Source organism: Gymnodraco acuticeps, unplaced genomic scaffold (genome assembly GCF_902827175.1).
Source record: "Gymnodraco acuticeps unplaced genomic scaffold, fGymAcu1.1, whole genome shotgun sequence".
Taxonomy (NCBI): domain Eukaryota; kingdom Metazoa; phylum Chordata; class Actinopteri; order Perciformes; family Bathydraconidae; genus Gymnodraco; species Gymnodraco acuticeps.
In genome coordinates, this window is record NW_022990771.1 from 214966 (window position 1) to 236831 (window position 21866).

The window sequence follows — 21866 nt, forward strand, 5'->3', positions numbered from 1 at the left end:
ATTACAGTGCGCTGAGATGTGTTACTAACTGTAAAGAAGTCAGTCAAGTCGCTTCAGCTGATTCAAAATGCTGCAGCTCGTGTACTAACCAGAGTTAGGAAAAGGGACCACATTACTCCTGTTCTGGCTGCCTTACACTGGCTCCCTATAGAACACAGGATATAATTTAAAATTCTTCTTCTCGCCTACAAAGCCCTTAATGGGCAGGCGCCATCTTACCTTAAAGAACTCATTATACCCTACTGTCCTACTAGGGCATTGCGTTCCAAGAATGCAGGGTTGTTGGTTGTTCCTAGAGTCTCTAAAAGTACAATGGGAGCCAGAGCCTTTTCTTATCAAGCTCCACATTTGTGGAATCAGCTTCCAGTTTGTGTTCGGGCGGCAGACACCCTATCCGTTTTTAAGAGTGCGCTTAAGACCTTCCTTTTTGATAAAGCTTATAGTTAGGGCTGATTAGATTCAGCCCCTAGTTTTGCTGATATAGGCTTAGTTTGTCGGGGGACATCTTACTTCTTCCTTCTCTCTGTCTATACCTGTGTACTCTCATGTTCCGATTAACCCAGCTTCCCCAAATGTCTTTCTTTTTGGTGTCTATATACGCCGGGATCCGGAGTCATGGATGATCCTGCGCTCCTCTGTCCTGGATCGCGAGCCCTGGATCTTGAGTCGTGGCTGTGGTCCTGGATCATAGGTCCTGGATGGATATCCTTGTGGATTCATCTTCCTATTATACACACATGCATTTCCAAACATTTGGACTACCTATGTTGCAAATGTATTATCTTTTCAATTTACACACGGCATCTATTGCACGTCTGTCCGTCCTGGGAGAGGGATCCCTCCTCTGTTGCTCTCCCTGAGGTTTCTCCCATTTTTCCCTTTAAACTGTGGGTTTTCTTCGGAAGTTTTTCCTTGTACGATGTGAGGGTCTAAGGACAGAGGGTGTCGTATTGTCATACTGATATTTTGTACAAACTGTAAAGTCCACTGAGACAAATGTAACATTTGTGATATTGGGCTATATAAATAAACATTGATTGATTGATTGACTGTAAAGCACTTACTCATCACTGTACCCTGTATGCCAGGGCAGGTCTGCCTTCACTTACTGTTCGGAGGCTCAGTCATTGGTACATGTTCATCTATAAAGCCATGTTGGGTAAACTACCATCACCTCTCTGATCTCACAGAGAGTCGCAAGTAGCTATTGCCTAAGATCCCAGGATGTGTTTTTATTACATGTGCAAAGTACTAGGACTGTTTTAGGTACTAAAGCTTTTATGTGCGCAGCTCCTCTAGCTTGGAATACTCAACAAAAAATTTGGAAACTGAGCATCTTGGTTCCCCTGCATCATTTTAAAGTTTGGCTGGATGAAATGATATTTGATACTCTTGGTACCTGTCATTGTGAATAGGTTTGTAAATTGTACCCCTGTAAATTATGTTGTGTGACGTCCTATTTGTTTTCTGTTGTATTTATGTTTACATGTGTAACCAATGTGCTGCAGGTCTCCCTTGAAAAAGAGATTGTTGATCTCAATGGGATTTCACCTGGATAAATAAAGGCTATAAACAAACAATAAAAAAATGCATGTGTATCCTGGCCTAGGGCAATATGATATTAGCTTCAAACCTAAAGATACAAGTAGAAATAGAAGAAAAAATGAAGGGTAATAACCGACAGCACCAGAATTTATGTTGGGATCAGAGCACAGTCAGGGTGTTTCTCAATGTCGAGTACGCTTCCTTGGTAGAACATGTCTTCCGAGTCACTTGCTTCAGAAGCGAGGCAAGAATCCTTCCTGGCATTCGGAAAACGAAGAGTGGAACAGGCGAGCAAGTGTGCAGGTGTGCGTCATATGAGAGGCCCCGCCTTACATTTTCCGCCACAGATTTGGGGAAATTGGTCCGTGTGCGCAAAGCATTGTGGGGATTTTAAGACCGGAGTCTACACATGTGCAGCCTCAAAATTTCTCGCTACGAAGTACGCCGGGCTCGGTAGAATTCCATGTATGCTGGACATTGGAACAGTCCTTCGGCGGCACTCGATGACGTAGTATGCTTGAAATAGTGGCTCTGGAGCAGCTTTACTCGACATTGAGAAACACCCTCAGTCTGCACTGAACACAAACACATACCCCTTTTCATATAATTTCAAAGTGTCTCGTGAAAGTCTTGGTGCAGATGCTCTGATGTAGAGGAGCAGGAACAAAGACCATTTCTATCCACAGGACAGATAGAGCATGTGGGGACAACAGAGATGTTGAAAATGTGGTGTTGCGTAATTACAAACGTCACCTTTATATGTAACAACCAATTACAACACATACAGGAATCAGCAGGAAACTGGCGGTCAGACAGGGAAGTGAATTCATCTCTCACACACACCCTATGGTTAACATAACAATGCACTGTCCTGATGGGAGAGAGGGAAAAGGACATGTACTCCCCACCAGACATGAAAATGTATATTCGAATATTCGACCCCCAAAAAAAAGGTTAACCGTTTAACCGAAATGTACACATCCTATAAAAAAAATAAAAAAATGTGGGAAAATATTTCACAAAAACAAATTAATTAATTTGGAAAAGTAAATAAATACATGTTCAAATAAGTATAGAAACCAAGTCGAATTCGTCAAATGTATTGAACTGGTGATCACAGTTTAAACAGTTGACAGCTATAGGCCTACGGCTTTCATGCTTAAAACATAACTTGGTTTTTAAATGAAAGAGGGATCATACACAGACAACATAACGGGTCAGGGTAACGTAACCCTATTACAACAGAGATCAACAACCCAACAGAATGCAGCTATTAACTCATTCTTGTTTAAGAATATGAGCATGTCTACATGCTCAGGGGAGAGGCGGGTGCGGAGGCGATTCACAATCAGGCCGCTGTAAAGAAGACCCTCTCAGCTGGAATTTGGGCATAAGATGAGGTTTGAGTCTGCGTGATCTGCGTGTAGGGAGGGGCAGCAGCCATATCATTAGCTCGAACTAGCTAGATCTGATGGATTTGGACATAAACGCGAGTGAAGTATAACCGGACGAGAGAGAGAGATCAGCACCTGCAGCTCTGCCCGCTGTGAGGGACCGGTGAGCGGAGCAAAACACACCTTTAGACCTAACACATTAGCTATGGCACTGTCGTATACATTGAATTGTTCCATTTGATCATATGTAATCAACTTAGGCACCCCTCCCAAAAAATATTCATGAATCATATTCGAATACCTGAATAATTTTGAATATTCAATTAATCGTTCCCATCCCTAATGCATACATTCCCATACTGTATGGAACCTTGTCTATAAAGCTGCACTGCAACACAGTGCACTAGGACTAGTCACAGGCAGATGCAGCCTTTTTTTATTTAACAGCAGCTGGGTTTGTACATTTAAGCAAATATCAGGAAAGTAGGTTAACTTGCAACTCACTGAAAGGAATAGACAAGATTCTTTTAAAATAAATCTCCTCTTTGTGCGTTATGTAACATGAGGTGGGGGAGTTGATGCACCCCGCTCAACAGGATAATCTGAATCTACCACACTGCCTGCCAAAACAAACCGTGAAAGCATCTTGTTGTTGAATGATGAACCAGGTTAGATAAAAATGACTGCAAATAAAAAAACAACTACCATCTTTCAATTAAGAAGGCAATTATTTATAATAAGAAGCAAAAACATTGAATATTTAAATTTCACAAGATCATTTGTAAAATGAATGTCTGAAATAGCTGCACATTTTATACTGAAGTGATGTTAGACTAATGGGATATGTACATTTAATTAAATAATTGTTTCAAAAATTGTCTGCATTCTCTTTCTAGTTTGTCTTACTCTAAAAATATATAATGAACAAGATCCTTTGATACAATCAAGGAAAATAATCTTTACTGTAGTTTTCAACCAAAATAAGGTCGGCCCAGTGAACGCAGCCTGCTAAACTCCCAAACTACCCATAGCTCCACACCTGAGTGAGGGGAAGAGATAAAGAAATGTGCAGGACTATGTCTCACCATATGATTCTTTTTGTGGCAAACTTACATTGTGAGACCTTATACAACTTGTTTGTGCAATACTGAACTTTATAACAGGGGTGCCCACAACAGAAAAGGTATCTGAATTTAGAGTGAGACTGCCCACTGTCCTCCTCCATATCTCGCTTCATACAGTACTTGCTTTGCTTCACTGATGTCTGATCTTTGGGTTAGACAACCTGTTATTGAAGGAATAGGTCCAAGTTGTCAGAGCTCTGGGCAGATGGAAGAGTTTGGTGTGCTGAAAATGGGGACCCAACATTTTTGATGAACGATATTTTAGCTGAGGCGTTCTGGCAAAAGACACTGGAGTAGTTGATGCCAGTGAAAAAGGCAAAGAATATCATTTCAAAATTATTTAAGCATTAGAATAAAACGTCTTTAATGAAATAAATGATTCATCTACTTTGTATTGACTAGCTGCAGAAAATATATTCATTTCAAATGTATCAAAGCAACCATAACAAGTTGCTGGCCTGCAAATGATCCTGTATCTCTCTATACATTAATAAAAAGCCACTGTAGCCCTGGGAGTCTGGGACTGTTAGGAATATGTGCTTTGATTGGGGAAGTAAACATTTCAGATGCAGAGCAAATAATTACAATAGAACATTTAACAGTTTACTGCAGCATCACTCAGAGACCTCAGATGAAGTCTACAGCCATGGTAGTTGCTCCGTGAGGCTTAACTTAAGCACAGTGGGGATAAGCCCTAAATGCAAAATCAGCATACCAACTAGCCCACATTGACAACGCTAACATGCTGATGCCCGTCATTTCACTCTGCCTTCGAGTTAGCAGTTCGGAATAGCTTATCTTCTAGCAAAACCACTCTAAGAGGCGAGGGCACAGCAGCACTTTGAGCTCAATTCTGATGTAAACATGCTTACAAAAACAATGATTCATTAATCAATCAATTAATTGTGTCCTTTCCCCGCTCAGAGACCCAGGTCGTCGCACGCATCTCTGCTTGTCTAGCTGACATCTCTCAGTGGATGTCTGCTCATCACCTCAAGCTCAACCTTGACAAGACTGAGCTGCTTTTCCTTCCGGGAAAAGATTGTCCCACTCTTGACCTAACAATCAACATCGGCACCTCAGTTGTTTCCCCGACTCAGACTGCAAGGAATCTGGGTGTGACCCTAGATAACAACCTGTCCTTCACTGCAAACATCGCTGCTACAACCCGTTGCTGCAGATACACGCTTTACAACATCAGGAAGATACGTCCCCAGCTGACACAGAAAGCGACGCAGGTTCTGGTCCAGGCTCTCGTCATCTCACGCCTAGACTAATGCAACTCCCTCCTGGCTGGTCTACCTGCATGTGCCATCCGACCTCTGCAGCTCATCCAGAATGCAGCGGCTCGTCTGGTCTTCAACCTTCCTAAATGTTCCCACACCACTCCGCTCCTCCGCTCCCTTCACTGGCTTCCGGTAACTGCTAGAATCCACTTCAAGACACTGGTACTTGCTTACCATGCTGCGAATGGATCTGGCCCTTCCTACATCCAGGACATGGTTAAACCGTACACCCCAGCGCGTGCACTACGCTCTGCATCAGCCAAACGACTCGCTGCGCCCTCGCTGCGAGGGGGACCCAAGTTCCCAACGGCGAAAACACGTGGGTTTGCTGTCCTGGCTCCAGGATGGTGGAATGAGCTCCCCATTGACATCAGGACGGCAGATAGCTTGCACATCTTCCGGCGCAGACTGAAAACTCATCTCTTTCGACTCCACTTCGAGCGATAGAACTATTAACAAAGCACTTATATACTAATAAAGGGCTGGCTTTTCTAAAGCCAGTTGAGTAGCACTTGAAATGTTTGGCTCTATGAAACCTGATGTACTTTTATGATTCTGTTTTCTTCAAGTTGTATTTTGTTGGTCGAACGCACTTATTGTAAGTCGCTTTGGATAAAAGCGTCAGCTAAATGTAATGTAATGTAATGTAAATGATGATGTTAAGCAGGTTCAATATTTACTAAGTTCACTATCTTAGTTAGGTATGTTACCATTTTAGCTTTTGCTAATTAGCACTAAACTGTAATATGTACAGCCAGGGGCGGACTGGGAGGAAAAAGTGGCCCGGGGACAGGCCCACTTAATGCACGGCATGTATCGGCCGGCCGGCGACAAAAGTATGTAACTTAACAAAAAACCCTATGCATTAATGTTATTTTGGACCATTATTCATGAGCCCTTGAGTTGCCCAGAGCAAAATAGTTACAGCATATATTTATTCATTTTAATGTTAACAGATCATTGATGCAATAACGTTTGGACCCAATTTGCCTGACTTGACGCATGGAATAAAACATGGGCGTAGGAAGCATCCTCAATGTGGGTGAGACAATTTAACAGGGGGTGTGGGCAGGTGGTGGACCTCACCTCCTCTAGGGGGGTCCGGGGGCATGCTCCCCCGGGAAGATTTTTTTTTTTTTAAATGTTGAAGTTAAATGCATCAATCTGGTGCACTTTGAGAGCAACATTAGGGACTAAATCTATGGATACATCTCTCAACACCCATATGAAACAGAACTGTAAACAGATTTACTTTTTCTTTCAACATTTGTTTGAACAGCAAGTGGAGGCAAAAGTGACTGCACCCAAAACAATAAACCTGCTAGCTAACTAGCCTAAACTCAGTAACAGAATGTGGGCAACACGTTCTTCTCCACAGCCGCGTGACCTCTGAGTCAGTCACTTCCCCCTTCTCTATCCTACGGGTACTTACAAATGTGGGCCGGTAGGATTTAGGCAAAGAAAAAAAAAAAAAAAAAAATAATAATAATTGGCACTCCGGCCCACGCACAGCACCGGCCCACCGGGAAAACTCCCGGTATTCCCAATGGCCAGTCCGCCCCTGTGTACAGCTGAGGCTGATGGGAATGTCGTTAGTGTTGGCAGTTATAATTTGGTCATAAACCAAAGTAACATACTAAAGCTAATCATGGAGCAATATTAATAAGGTTATTACAGCCATCTTGTGTGGGACATGAATGACCTGATTTCATGATAATAAATCCTACAGCAACCATGCAAACTCTCTTCCAAACCACAAACGTCAATCTCATGGGAGGCTGTGGCTCAGTGGATTGGTGCGTTGATCTTCGGATCAGCATGCCGTTGTGTTCCTGGACGAGATTCACCCCAAATTGCTCCTGTGGGGATTGCCCACAGTATGTAAGTCACTTTGGATTAAAGCGTCTAACAAGTGATATGTAATGTAATGGGATAAAAAGTCAGAGGATCACTCAAGGCATACATTAGGGTCCATCCTAGGGGAACCATCATTGTTAAAATTGTGTGTCATCTATCCAGTAAATATTAAGATATTACGGTCTGGAACAAAGTGGGTGCCGATTCTCAAAGCTTGGAGCTGGAAAAGCAAAAGGGAAAGAAACTGAGTACCTTTCTACAGAAAGTAAGAATGAGGTCAATTTCAGGTGAGCTGTTCAGCCAGGTGAACTGGATAAAACATGTCCAGCACACATTACTGCTCTCTAAATCCTGATTCAGAATAGTGACAACACGAAACAGACCATCATAATACAGTGTTATGATCCTGTATCAGAACTACCAGTGTATACATTGTTTGGCTAGTGTTGATTACTTTTTCAAAACATAATACAAAATTATCTTAATAATAACTTGAAAAAACAAGAAACAGTCAATATTTGATGTGTCTATATTTTTTCTAAACAAGTATGGTGAAATAAACACGTTTTACAGAAAGTAATCCCATTTATAGATGGGGAGGTGAGTTGTGAAAAAACAGGAAGTTGGAAGTGAAAAAAGGTTAGTTATACAATCTGCAAAGTGTCTCAAGAGTTACTCAACAACATTACAACCCACTCTATCCTTAGTGATTCAGGAGCTATAGACAGAAGCCAAAAGAAGAGAAGGATGAGCGGTCCGTCTATTCTTCTTCATGGCAGACAGGATTAACCAGAGCCCACCATCTCATTCTCGCTTTACAGAAGGCAGCAGCAAGAAAAGACACATCACCACCTCACCTATGAGTCACGCTTTGGTCCCCTGCTAACTATTACTGATACACATATGCACACAGACTTCACACACACAATAAGACCAAGGTTGCATGCATACACACACACACACACACACACACACACACACACACACACACACACACACACACACACACACACACACACACACACACAGCTTAGTGAGACATATGCATACACACATGCATCAATAATATTCATACAGAAATAGAGTTTTGTTTCTGCATATTGATGACTGTCTGCTGGCATGGAGGGGACAAACAGAGGCAGCCCGCCTATCACATGTCAGATGCAACTAGAATTAAGGAGTAGCTCACAGCAGCAGTAAACACAGTTTGATTATTTCAGGCCAACCACTTCCTGTGAGTCACAACGTTTCATTTCAACTTCTGGAAAAACCCTTTGACTTGTTACCTTAATTCAAAGATCATACTACGTCATAGTCATACTACGTCATACTACGCCATCGTTGATTGTGTTTTTGGATCCAAATGATTGGTCGATTAATCAACAAATAAAGAGATAAAATAATTGTCAATCTATTTGACTATTTTGGTTTTATGTTGCTGCAATTTGATGCTTTTGCATTTGACCTTCTGGCAACTTCAATTGGAGGGCTTAAGATGCAAACAGGGGAACATGGCTCCAAACAAGGGTATTCAGATGTTTCCACTGCTTCATTTCATTGGTCAAGAAGTTGAATCCCTTGCTCTTTTTTGGACTGTTAATGCGATACGATTTCAAGGGATAGTTTTCATAATGCTCTTGTAGCCAAGAGGAAGATGATACAATGAAAACCATCTATCCATATATCAGTATGCTAAATGTGAAGCCAGAGGCTTGAAGCTAAATATCTAGCTTTATATTTAGCATTTAGCATTAGAATGTAATCTATCTAATGTTACTTTTGGCAAGTATGTGCACATCAATTCAACTTGTAAATCTGAACTTGAATATACTTTCTGTTGTCACAACTGAAACCTGAACGTTTCTTGTGCCTTTTCCAAATGATTGCAACCACCACTACTATCAACACAAGACAGTAGGCAACTATATATACCCTTGTATTACCCTGAACTGTTTCCGATTCAAACCAAGCGAAGTGCCCTATTACAAACAGCTCTGAGTGAAGTGGAGGTCATCTTAAAGGAGTTCAAAGGTTGTATTCCAAGCAAGCGACCTGAAGTGTAGTGTGAGTGCTTGATGCTGTGTTGCAGTCGGCCCTTGTTTCATGCAGCCGGACTCTCAACTAGACAAGCAGCAGCTGTCCCTCAGTGTGAGAGCCCTGCAGGCCTGTGTGTGTGTGTGTGTGTGAGGCAGCTTGTGTGTATCAAAGAGCAAAAGGATGTTCAGCCCATGTATCTCTTTTAATGTTAGCAACACAAACATTCGCACACACATATTTGTCCCTGATTTATGAGTGTGTATGTGTGCCTGTTTGTAATGGCATGTGTTCAGGGGGATCTGGGGGCCTGGGAACTGTGTGGAAATCACATTAGGCTTCCTCTGGCTCATCTAAGAGTCATGGGAAACAACAGTGACCAAAAACAACAGGGATTGTACACACTGCAACTTGCAACAGCCATCATACTGTTTGGAAAGGACATTCAACACCAGCTTCAGCTATTAAATGCAGAGTATGCCCTTTTAATTTAGTTTGTAGATTTGCATTACTTTGTGTTAGTAGTTGCTCAAACAGCCCCATTGTTGGTGTGATTTAAAATGATCGAGGGGGGTTTAAATTACAGAGATTATATATAACTCAGAAATATTTGCGGGGCGTTTTTTTTTTAAGATATTCTTCTATTTAACTAAAATATCAAACATTCTAGAACCAACATACTCATAATGACAATGCTTACAATCTTATTTGCAGCAGATATAATAGTAACCTTGTTAACCATCTTAGCTTAGCATATTTGGATGCTAGCATTTTCTGACTGGTATCAAAAAAGGAATTGATTGAATTGTCATTACGTTTCTCGCTAGATGAAAAGTCTATGAGTAAGGTTAGATGAATATTCCTGTATTGACTGAAAGTGAATCTGAATCAGAGTGTCCAGCTGACTGACTAACTTAGCGGTCGACATTAGCATCCTACATCATAAATCCTAAAAAGAGGTTGTTACACGATTTCCAGTTCCCCAGTCTTCTAGGAGACATAGCTACACTGTAAAAATTGGCTGTAGATTTTACGGTGTAAAACTGTCAAACCACGACAGTAAAAGACCGTAAACTCAAAATTGGTTGAATACAGTTTATGTAACAGTAGAAGACCGTAAATATATATATCAGCCAAAACAATAATTTTGTACCTATTTTTTCTGAAAAAAATACATTTCTCCACTGTTAAATACTCTTGCACTGTGTTTATAACAAACATATACCGTACAATATATAACAGCCAACACTGTAATTTTTGCAATTTTGTTATGTAAAAAAAACATGTTGTCACTGTTAAATATACTAGTCATTGTGTTGATAACAAAAATATACCGTAAAATAAAAAGGGACACCTAGTGGTTAAAGCACGTTATTGAAATGTTTTGTTGAATAATCTTTAATCTTTAATAACCTGACTTTGGAAAGGGCTGGAGAAATAATTTTCACCAGGGGCCAATAAAATAGGGCCCAGATCAGGTATCTGAAATATGGGAACCGTAACCCACCCAGAACTTTTTTTTCAATCTAATTTCAAACTCTCTCACAAAATCCTGTCTAGAGTTAAGGATTGGACACCCTTTGGTGAGGGAGGGAGAGAAAATTGAAAAAAATTGAAAAAAATTGAAAAAAGGTGCTTGGCGCTCGGAAACTTTGCGAGTGTGTTGCTTAACTTGTGTGGAACCCGCTTGCAAAATGTGGGGCCGCTGTGACCTTCAACCAGGTCGCAAACTAAGGTTAAAGGTCATGTTTTCATGGCTCTCAGTACTCTAGACGGCACAAAGGAAGGTCCGACAGCTTTGAGCTTGGTGTCGTTGGAATCGTCTCGAAGAGTACATGCAAATTCATCCCTCTGCTGCTCCGAATGTCAAACGTTACGGCTTAAAACGGAACAAAGCATTTCGTTAAGCCGCTTTCACTCTCACTCTTGTGGTGACAGAACACACCCATTTCCCCGCATGCTAGGCAGTCAAGAGTATTCTAGTTAGCTTCGGCTTGATGTAGAGATGTGATTTGATGTGTCGTTTGTCCCCCAACTCCTCTCCAAAGTTGAGATATTTACTAAAATGCTCAGGGGAGTTTCCTGAATTTTCATGCCGAAGCCAAGCACTAGGCCCTGGGTAAATTAAGACGCCGATTTGGGGCACTTTTTCCACTTTCCCTGGTGCTAGAAACTCAAGTCAGGCATCCCTGGAATCGTCTCAAAAATACATTTCTAGCTAAACGTAATTGAGAATGCAGTTTAGTTCTGTGGGAACATAATTTTTAGGAGACAGGGTTGCCAGGACACACGCCGGTTAGAATAGTCTATTCTGCACATGTGCAATGGTGCACAATTCAAATGTTACAGTAATGCGTTGTGCTCTTTATATATAGGCCTACAGTCTATGGTTGTGCTAGATGATTTTGAGTACAGTGCTTTACTGTGAAATAATAGTTAAATAATGTGAAATCCAATTTGAATGTTTTATAGATATTTTGATTACAATATTTCTCTGTAATGTGATAGGAATCTTAAATGCTGTGAAATCCTTGCAATTTTTACAATGTTGTTGTGATATTACAACATTTGATGTGATATTAGAGGATTTTGATTGCAGTATTTTATTGTGAAATAATAGTTAAATGCTGTGAAATTCAAGGATACAGTCATTTTTACATGTATTTGTTGGGATAATACAGGGGGTCTTGATTACAATATGTCACTGTACAATAATACTGTTAAATGTTGTGAAATGCTGGTAATTGTTTACAGTGCAGTTAGATCAGGTTGACCAACTTCTTAAGAAAATAGCACAATGATTTTAAATGCATTTCAAATTTGAGTAGGCCTCATAGACTGTATATAGGTTTTGAACAGAAAGGGCGCCTGATTTCAAACCATAACGTCTGAACTCTGTGATGCGCCGTCCAATCAGCGCATTGCATTTTGGATAACATGTCCCAGGAGTTTTTTTTTGTAACCACTCCAGTCCACTCAGGGTACTCCATCTGAATTTTCTGGACTTTGTCTTAACGTCTCAGCCTGTCTTCAGTTACCACGGTGAAATCAATTTTAGCAAGGTAAAAACAAATTAATTTTCGTATGATTATTTCGATTATGAATGAGTTTACGCAGCTTTGGTCGCACACCAAAGTATAGTTAATGTTTAGCTAGGCTAATACTGTTCAGAGGTCTTTGGGAGAAGGGGTAAATGGTTAGCATTTTTTTCTTTGTAACAAGATTGTCCGAGTGTAGTGACTCTTGCAAAAGTGCTTTGAAAAAAGTGGTGCACCTTCCCAGGCATGCCTGGACACATATCAGGCTAAAATGCCATTGCCCGTGACATTTGAGGTGGTGGGGTGGACAGGGCGCCGCGCAGCGCTTGAATTCAAACATTAACGGTTGCCTCTCTGGTGTGTCGCAGTGAGTTGAACTACTCTCCAGCAGGAGCTTTGTCTGATTATTCTGGACTTGTCTGAACGTTGCAGCTTGTCTTCAGTTAACACGGTAAGGTGAAGTCAGTTTTTGCCCGTCACATTTGAGTGTAGGTTGTGGAAAGAAAGGGCGCTTGAATTTAAACATTAACGTGATGTGCCGCTCCCGTGTCGCAGCTAGGCTAGGCTAAGTGCAGTACTAGGCTAATAATGTTCAGACCTCTTTCTGAGACATGGTAAATTGATAGCATTTTGGTAACGAGATTTTCTGTGTTTTGTGGCTCTTGTAAACAAAAACGTGGTGCACGATCCTAGGCATGCCTGGACATATTTCAGGCTAAGATGGCAACTTTATTATGGTGGATATATGCCTGTTTGACCATGTATTCCTGTTGCATTTGTGGAGAATCTGTTCAGTCTCTTAAGGCGTATGTTGTACATTGCAAATTCCACCGCAATGAACCTCGTTGTATTTTCAAGTGTGTTGGAATTGATTGTAAGCAGGTGTTTTCTGGATATGCATCATTAAAGTCTCACTTCTATCGCCACCATAATGGCACATCGTCGGTTGCTCAGGATATGGCTTTGACGCCGTTCAAATGTGCAGTTTCACTTTGTGAACGCCAGTGTGACGGAGTCAAAGAGCTGGTTGCACACCTGAAGGAGCACATAGCAGAGGGGTGTCTTGTGAAGTGTCCTGTGAGAGGATGTAAAAGTGTGTTTACTGTAAAATCTTCATTTACTTCCCATTTGTCCAGAAAACACAGACATTGTTCTGTAAATATGATTTGCGGCTCATTCGAAAATGCATGTCCTTCTACAAGTGAGCAGAGTGCCACTGCCATACAGGAAACTGCCAGTATGTCAGATGATGGAGACACTGTTGGGGACATGTGTAATTTCAGTGACTTGTACCACAGAAATGTGTGTATGTTTTACATAAAATTGCAGGGACAACATCTTATTCCAGCATCTACTATTCAGAACATTGTTGAAGAGATTCAGAATATACATGAGTTGGGACAGACATATACTCTGAATAGATTAAACTTGCTTCTGAAAGATTTGCCAGTATCGGATGTGGACATTGTAAAAATCTGTGATACAGTGAAGGAATCTGACTTGTTCTCAGCTTGCCACACAGGGCCTATGAGAACAGCCTACTCTAGAGCCAAGTGCTTTAGAGAAGTGTTTCAATATGTTGAGCCCAAAAGGGTGTTTTTAGGCAGAGATGAGAACAGAATAGAAAGATGTGCATATTATGTTCCTGTGTTAAACACTTTGAAGAATATGCTAGGGTCAGATTTTTGGCAGGGACTCATGTCGGGAGATTCTAATGATGTCTCCATACCAGATGTTCTCTGTGACAGCTGTGATGGTAAGGTGTTTAAATCCAACACCTTTTTTCAGGAAAACCCAACTTGTCTTAAGCTGGTCTTATACCAGGATGCATTTGAGGTGGTGAACCCTTTGGGTTCTGCAAAAAAAAAGCACAAAATATTGGCTGTGTACTTCTCACTACTAAATTTCCCCCCTCATGTTCGATCAAGTGTTGATCACATGCAGCTGGTTTTGCTGTGTAGAGAGAAGGACTTTAAAGAATTTGGCCATGCCAAGGTTTTTAAAGAGTTGCTGGCTGACTTGAAAATACTGGAGGAGAATGGGATAACAATGGCAGATGAAACTGTCGTTAAAGGGACTCTTTACTGCATTGCTGGAGACAACCTGGGCTCGCATTGCATTGGTGGATTTACTGAAAATTTCAGTTTCTCACAATATTTCTGCAGATACTGTCTAATTTCTCGAACTGAATTTCGCGGTGATGACCCAAATTCATGTGGACCAGAGCGCACCACTGAGAATTACAGGGCTGCAGTTGATCGTTTGGAGATTGAGGATGTGACAGATGTTCAAGGAATAAAGTTCCGGTCAGTGTTTAACTCTTTGAACCACTTTGATGTTTGTCTGCCTGGTTTGCCCCCATGTCTTGGCCATGACATCTTTGAGGGTGTCCTCTCTTATGATGTTGGACTTTATCTGAGATATTTTGTTAAGAAAAAGAGATGGTTCACATACTCTATTTTGAACAGGCGCATTAAGCAGTGAGGTCAGTCCTAAAACACTAAGACTTTCTGGTCATGCTGTACAGAACTGGAATTTTTTAAGACTGTTGCCTCTAATAATTGGAGACAGAGTGCAAGAGCCACAGGATGATGTTTGGCAATTAACTCTACAACTGAAAGACATAGTTGACTTGATTTGTGCTCAGAAAATGTCCAGGCCTCAGGTCACTTACCTGGATGCTCTCATTCAGGAATATTTAGAATCCAGGAAGGCACTGTTTCCAGATACAAATTTGAGACCAAAACATCATTATTTACGGCACTATCCAGGATTGATTCTAAAATTTGGCCCACTGATGCGATTATGGACTATGCGCTTTGAGAGCAAACATAGTTACTTTAAAAGGTGTGCAAGGCATTTGAAGAACTTTACAAATCTGTGTCTCACTCTTTTAGAAAGACATCAGATGTTTCAGGCCTATCTTTCAGCTAGGTCAGTAAGTTCTCCAGCCTTGCAAATAAAAGACTGCTCGCCATTTTATTCCGAGCTTTACAGTGAACAAGTTCAAGATGCAGTCTTACAATTTTGCTTCACTGAAATAAATGCAAAGATTCCTGTAGATGTGCAATATAACGGAATAACTTACAAGAAGGGCCAATTTCTTGTCACTAGGAATGATGACTTAGTGGAGTTTGGTGAACTCATCCTCATTGTAGTGAAAGATGGTTCTGCACTTCATTTTCTGATGAGAGTTTATTCAGCAGAATTTCTTCCACACTACCACATGTACTCAGTGAAAAACGAAAGTGGAAGATTGCAATGCCTACACATTAATGAACTGATCGACATGTGGCCATTATCATCTTACATGAAAAATGGATACCAGATAGTCCCATTGAAGCACTCTGTAATGTCAGAGTAGATGCTTAGATGTCAGATGTTACATGTTTTCCAGAATGTTCTTATTTTTTGTTTTTATGTATCTGATAGATATGGCTGAGACACAGAAGATAAGCAGTGCCATTACTGCAGTTTTTCCAGATCTTCCTATAGCAGTTCTCAGTTCAGTAGTAGATACTTTGGAGGCACTCGGTGCAGGGACCACAGATGATCTGCAGTACGTTACAGAAGCAGACCTGCTGCTGGTGTTGAAGCCAATCCAAGCCAGAAGACTTGTTGCTGCCTGGGCCCAGAACAGTAAGTGTATTGAAATGAATACAGTTTCCTCTCCGGTGTCCTTCTGTTCCACTCCGTCCTTTAACTCACCAGCATCATCCACAAGCATCTCGTCACCGGGAGCCTGTTCCGCTTTTGTGCCAAACTGGGTAGACAATTTTAAAATACCATGGCAGAAGCTCCCTGAAGAGTTACTGCAGAGTTTGGAAAGGCAGAGAAGACCGAGTTCGCGACTACGCCGAGAGATGGTAAGGATTGTGGTCGAGGAGATTATGAAGGAGTCTAATAATCCAGCCAAACGCGACACTACAGAGATAGGCAAAAGAATGGTGGCCAAGTATCCAAAATCCTTACTGGATGTCATCGAGGGTGATGTTGTTGGACCTGGATACCATTCACTGGTAAAGCAACTCCAAGCGCGAATTGAAAATGTTAAACGACCCAACACACCAAAAATAATGAAACGCAAGGCCACATCAGATGATGATGACACAGAGGAAGTTCCAGCAAAAAAAAGAGCCGGTGTTCAAGACACATATGGCTGCGTCAACTGGGAGCCAAAACATTTGCCACTCTCCGAGACTGTGGAGAGTCAGCAAGAAAAAAAAGAAAAGATGAAGAATATGTTTGAAGAGATAAACTACAATACAGATGATGTGAGAACATTAGTACAGTCCACCTATTACACGCAGCGTGTGTACATCAACAAGGGGACACGCATCAAGACACTTGGCCAAGAGTGGCCCTTTTTGTTCAGGGAAGTTGGTATGGCAGCACACTTCCAAGAACTTACTGGTGTGAGTCTGATGGAGTCCTTCCTTGCCAATGTGGACAAAAAGGGTAGACGCCTCTTAGACTTCCTCAAACGTGTTGCTGCACCAAAAAACAAGCAAGTCCTGGATGCTCTGATCAAGTTTCAGACTGAGAGAGGTCAGTCGGATGGTTGTTCAGAAGACATCATACAGATGGTATGTCTCTTACTGGCTCTTTTTGGTGAGCAAAAGGAGAATCTGTTCCATTTCGTCGAGGACACATGCCTGGCCCAAGAGGTTCAGATGGAGAAGTTGCCGGCAACACCCTGCATCATTGTGTGTGGTAAGTAAACAAACACTGAAAGTGCAACCAAACCCTCTAGAATGAATCTACTAGTGTACTGAAATGCAATTGTACTACTGGCTTACTTAGTTCCAGGTTATGTTGCAGCCCATATAACGATACTGACCATTACTTTAACTGATACCAAGGTCAGCCAATAGCAGAATTCAAGGCAGCAGTATGGTTTTAACCAACTCCGTTATCTTTTTTTTTTTTTTTTGATGGCCCTTGAATGTAATAAGCACCATTGTATGTTTAGTCAATGGCTGACATTGATGCCTTTGTTATGGAAGTTTATTTGTTTGTTTTGTTTTTTGTATTCTTACATTTTTCAGGGTCCTCCTGCTTTGCTGCTGGGATGTTTATGTTGAGCATCGACCAAGAGGTTGTCAACGACCACATCACTTCCTTCACGTCTGCCTGATGTTCGGGTGTTACTACTGTTTCAACATTCACTACCCAGTGGAACTACGTTCAACACTTGAGTTCCTCCAAAGGTACAATTTCTTTGTTGTTATAGTATTTAACAATACAAGTTTCTTTTTCAGCCATCAATTGTTTTTTGTGAATTAATATATGTATTTTTCATGAAGGTGTTTCTTCTCAATAAATCCTGAGAGAGGAACCAAAGTCGAGTGGAAGAAAAACAAGAAAGTACTCCCAGTCAATCCCAGAGTCCTCACTCTGATTGCAGACCTTGCAGACCATGAGTGGATATAGACATATCCTACTAACCCTAACCCTTTAGAGTTGGGTGCTTTGGAACAATGTGTTCCAATTTTTTCCAAAATGTGTATGGAATTGCTAGTTCTGAAAGCCAATGTAAACTTTTCCTTGGAAAAGTGTCTGGTATAGTTTGTAAAGCCAGAGTACATGTTCAGCTTTACTGAGTGATGTCAATAGATTTGTGCTGCAAAGAAGTTCAGGCGAACTTGATAGTTCTAGGAATTTGGAACTCTTACTCATCGAGGTAGTCGTTTTTGTGAAAAGCAAATATCCAAAACCTTTGCTTAACAGCAATGAAATAAAGCTTTTCTTTATTTTAAAATGTGAGATGTGACATTTTTTGTGTGGCTGCTAGGTACAATGAGCAATTTTTAAAAACATAAATTTGCGCTCAGAAAAGTTGTTAAGTTTAGAATATATTAGATTCACTTTCATTGTCATTGCAGAGTACAGTACAGGTACAAATCCGATGAAATGCAGTAGCATGTAACCAGAAGTGCAAATATAGATAAATGCAGGAGTGTAGGTAATAATACAATACAATATGTATAGTGAAGGATGGTAGAGAGTTACAATATACAAAAGAGTGTGAATGTAGGGTTGTCTGTAGAGTATGAACAGCATATGTGCATTTGGTAACTTTGCAGAGTATAACATATGTATGGGTTGGTTATTTGTACTATTACAATATTGAACAGTGTAGGTGGTTCAGTCTATCATTTGTTTTAGAATAAATGATTATGAAAATACTCAAGTCAGGCCAGTTATGTTTCCTCTGATGGCATCATTAAAGAACTGAGCTGGTAAGTTAGCTGCATATTTAAAATATATACATCAGATTTGTATTCTGCGTCTAAAGTATTGTTTCCCTTCCAATAGGCCAAGCCAAACGTGTTCAGTGATCCTCAACTGGATTCTTCTTGACATTATTACCTTTCCAGGTAAGAGATACAAGTCTAGAGAGAGTCAATTATTGTTTTTGTTTATATTACAATTTAATCTTTGACTTTCTTTTCTCACTTGTTAGGGCATTGATAGGGCTGCACCATCATTAGGGCTGGTCCCAGTCAAACTACCAAGTTCCACTCAGCGTTCTCCTGCTGCTGGAAGTTCTCCTCCCTGATCCTTCAATGTGGACCTGTTTCTACATTCAGTCAGGACATTTATGGTGAGTGATTCCACACAAACAGGTTTTCTATCATGCACGCTTTCAGTAAATATTGACTTTAGTATAGTGGTATATACTGTGCTCTTTAGAAATGTGTCTACCAGTAGAGATGAACTAATACTGAGTGTTTGGGGGGATGTTACCGTCAGCAAAGTGACATTACTCCAACTGCTAGCAGAGTCTATATCAATACATCATGTAATCATATAACCCATGACAGGACTTACTATAGTGAAAATGTAAATAGGTTATTGAGAGTCCCTTCATTTATAAACCATTTCAAATTGAATTACAAGAAAACTCGTATACTAAGATGTGCTGTATATTGTTACAGTCCAAAATTATAAAAATATTGTGATCTAAAGGTTTTGCAATATAATATATCCCACCACTACTTAAGTGTAAATGAAACGACTTTTGATCCTGTGATTTTTCTCTCTGCTCTCTCCCTGATGCTGGTGTTAGGTCCCCGATCCATTCCACCCACCCTGGTGGGACCCTCGATGTCCACATGCTGCTCCCTTGCCTCAACAGCTACAGGAGGGCAACACATTGGAAACCCCTTGACTGCTTGCTGATCTTTTTAATGGACTATCAAAAACGTTGGACTTCTGTCTGACTATGGACCAAGATAGGATTTTACGTATTAGAAGTGAAATCATTACATTATACTGTTAATTTCACAATAAAACCATATTTCATGGCAAAACCTTTTTTTGTACTGCTTTTGTAAGGGAATTTATATAGGAAAAAGTAGTATTGTATTTTGCAAACTGATTATTTTACAGTAAAGCACTGTCAAATTTCACAGCACAGCATTTCCTTGTACGACATTTTAAGGGAATTTATATGGGGAAAAGTAGTATTTTTTTATTACAGACTGTTAATTGTACAGGGAACCACTGTCATTTTTCATGGCACAACCTTTATTTGTAGGGCATATTACGGGAATTTATATTACAGACTGTTAACTGCACAGTGAAACAGTCTAATTTAATGGCAAAAACTTTATTTAGACGGTGTTCATACAGTATTTTTATGTTCATTTTATGGCAAAAAAGTGTTTCTTTCAGTGGTAAAAACCTGTATTTATATGGTAAAATATGGAATAAAACTCAAACATTAACCGTAAAGTCAGCAGTACTGATATCCTTTTACCGTAATAGTACATAAAGTTCTACCGTATTTTTTACGGTAAAGTTCTGGCAACCACAGCTGCCAGTTTTTTACCGTAAAAATAACATTTTTTTAAAAAATTGTTTACAGTGTAGGCCAGCTAAACGCCATTGTATAGATAAAAAGACAAACCACTAAATAACTAAAGATTGTAAAACATCAATATACAGTATGTGGTGAGCTATGTAATATTGTTAGAAAAGATAACCCATTTAAAATCACCATTACTAGCATATAATACATTTGAGTGATTCTGCAAGATGGAAAGAATCAGAATGAAGAAGCAGTGTTTCCCACAGATCTGAAATATACTTGGGGGGGTGGTGGTAGCGGGGTGGGTGGGGGTTGAGGTGACGTGCCTTTGTGATGTGCAACAACATTAACATTAACATGAACCTTTCTGTTGGTCACTTGTTAGACCCTTCACGCGATGGCAGAGCGAACAGGTACAGGCAGGGCTCATAGTGATAGCCCTATAGTTTAAATCTACTACCCACAAATAAACATATGGACATGGGTTACTATTTTAAACAAATGGTAAATGTATTTAGGAACCTATCCATGTGATTTTAAGTGGGGGTGGACCTCCAATCCTCTAGGGGGGTCCGGGGGCATGCTCCCCCGGTAAACATTGTATTTTTATTTTGGAGTTAAATGCATCAATCTGGTGCATTTTGAGGGGAAAATAACGAGACTAGATCTATGGGAACACCTATATCAGGGGTGCCCAACCTTTTTTGAACCGAGAGCTACTTTTAAAGTTGCCAGTCTGCCGAGATCTACCAGTCCAAATAGAGAGCGTAGCCATTACTGACAGCCTACTACCAGGTAAATACACACTTCTACTTGTATTAAACTGACCTTTGTACGATTAATACTTCATAAAATACTGCAGATCCTTTATCTTACCTCTTTCTAGTCTACACACATACAAGTATTTAACTGAAGTTACACAACAGTGTTGTTGATACAGAGTTGGAGTTTATTCACACGTCACATACTACAGTGGGTAATGTTTTCAAGAAACATTGAACAGTGCTGCCACAGATGACACAGGGAAAAAAGAAAAGACTCTGAACCCTTTCTTTGCCATTATATAAAAATAGTGTTGCTACAAAAGTATAAATTAGGCTTACTAATAAGACAAGTCAGATCTGAAGCTACACAGGAATCTGCTGCCAACATGCAATAAAAAAGACAACATTAATAGAATCAAACCCTTTTTTTGTTGAATTTTAGTAGAGTATAAAAATAAATGCCTTTAAAATAGGATGCAAGCAACACTAGTTTCTTAACCTGAATTGATAATAGACTATAATCAATTTGACCAGATCTTAATGTTTGCATTCTTATACCATTTTGTACAATAATTATAATGAATAAGTTCAAACGAACTAAAACGTACAGATGATTAATAACGGTATCTAACTTGAGTTTTTATTATTATATCAAACGTGACTGACACGTTAAGATGCTATGCCTATGGTAGCAGCCTTGCTCTTGTTGTTGGGGCTGGTGAAAATGGACTGCTGTGCATTTAGCTGTCCTTTCAGGCCCCTCCCCTTTTGGGAGCGTAGGGCAGAATCAGGAGGGAATTCCGTCTCGTAGCGTTTGTGCACTGTTTTGAAATGCCGCTCCTAAATTACCCTTCTTCGATAAAGCCACGCTCGCATTGCAGATGAGACAGATGGACTTTGAATTGGAATAGATACAAAAATAATCATCCTCCCACTCGGAGTGAAAATGATATATTTTGGGCTTTTTTGCTTCTGCCATAATTGCGGACTGTCACTCCTGTTGACACG

At 40.4% G+C, this 21866-nt stretch overlaps 2 protein-coding genes across 3 annotated transcripts in view; one reads left to right on the top strand and one right to left on the bottom strand.

Annotated features, from left to right (window-relative positions):
• LOC117556919 (neurocalcin-delta A) overlaps nucleotides 1-21866 on the bottom strand; it is a 115750-nt gene that overhangs the window by 53085 nt on the left and 40799 nt on the right. The gene's annotated exons all lie outside the window — the stretch shown is intronic.
• On the top strand, nucleotides 16322-17422 carry LOC117556918. The gene is made up of 2 exons (XM_034232515.1): nucleotides 16322-16991; nucleotides 17327-17422. Exons 1-2 carry the CDS (start codon nucleotides 16355-16357, stop codon nucleotides 17413-17415), a joined length of 726 nt encoding a protein of 241 aa, XP_034088406.1. The 5' UTR covers nucleotides 16322-16354; the 3' UTR covers nucleotides 17416-17422.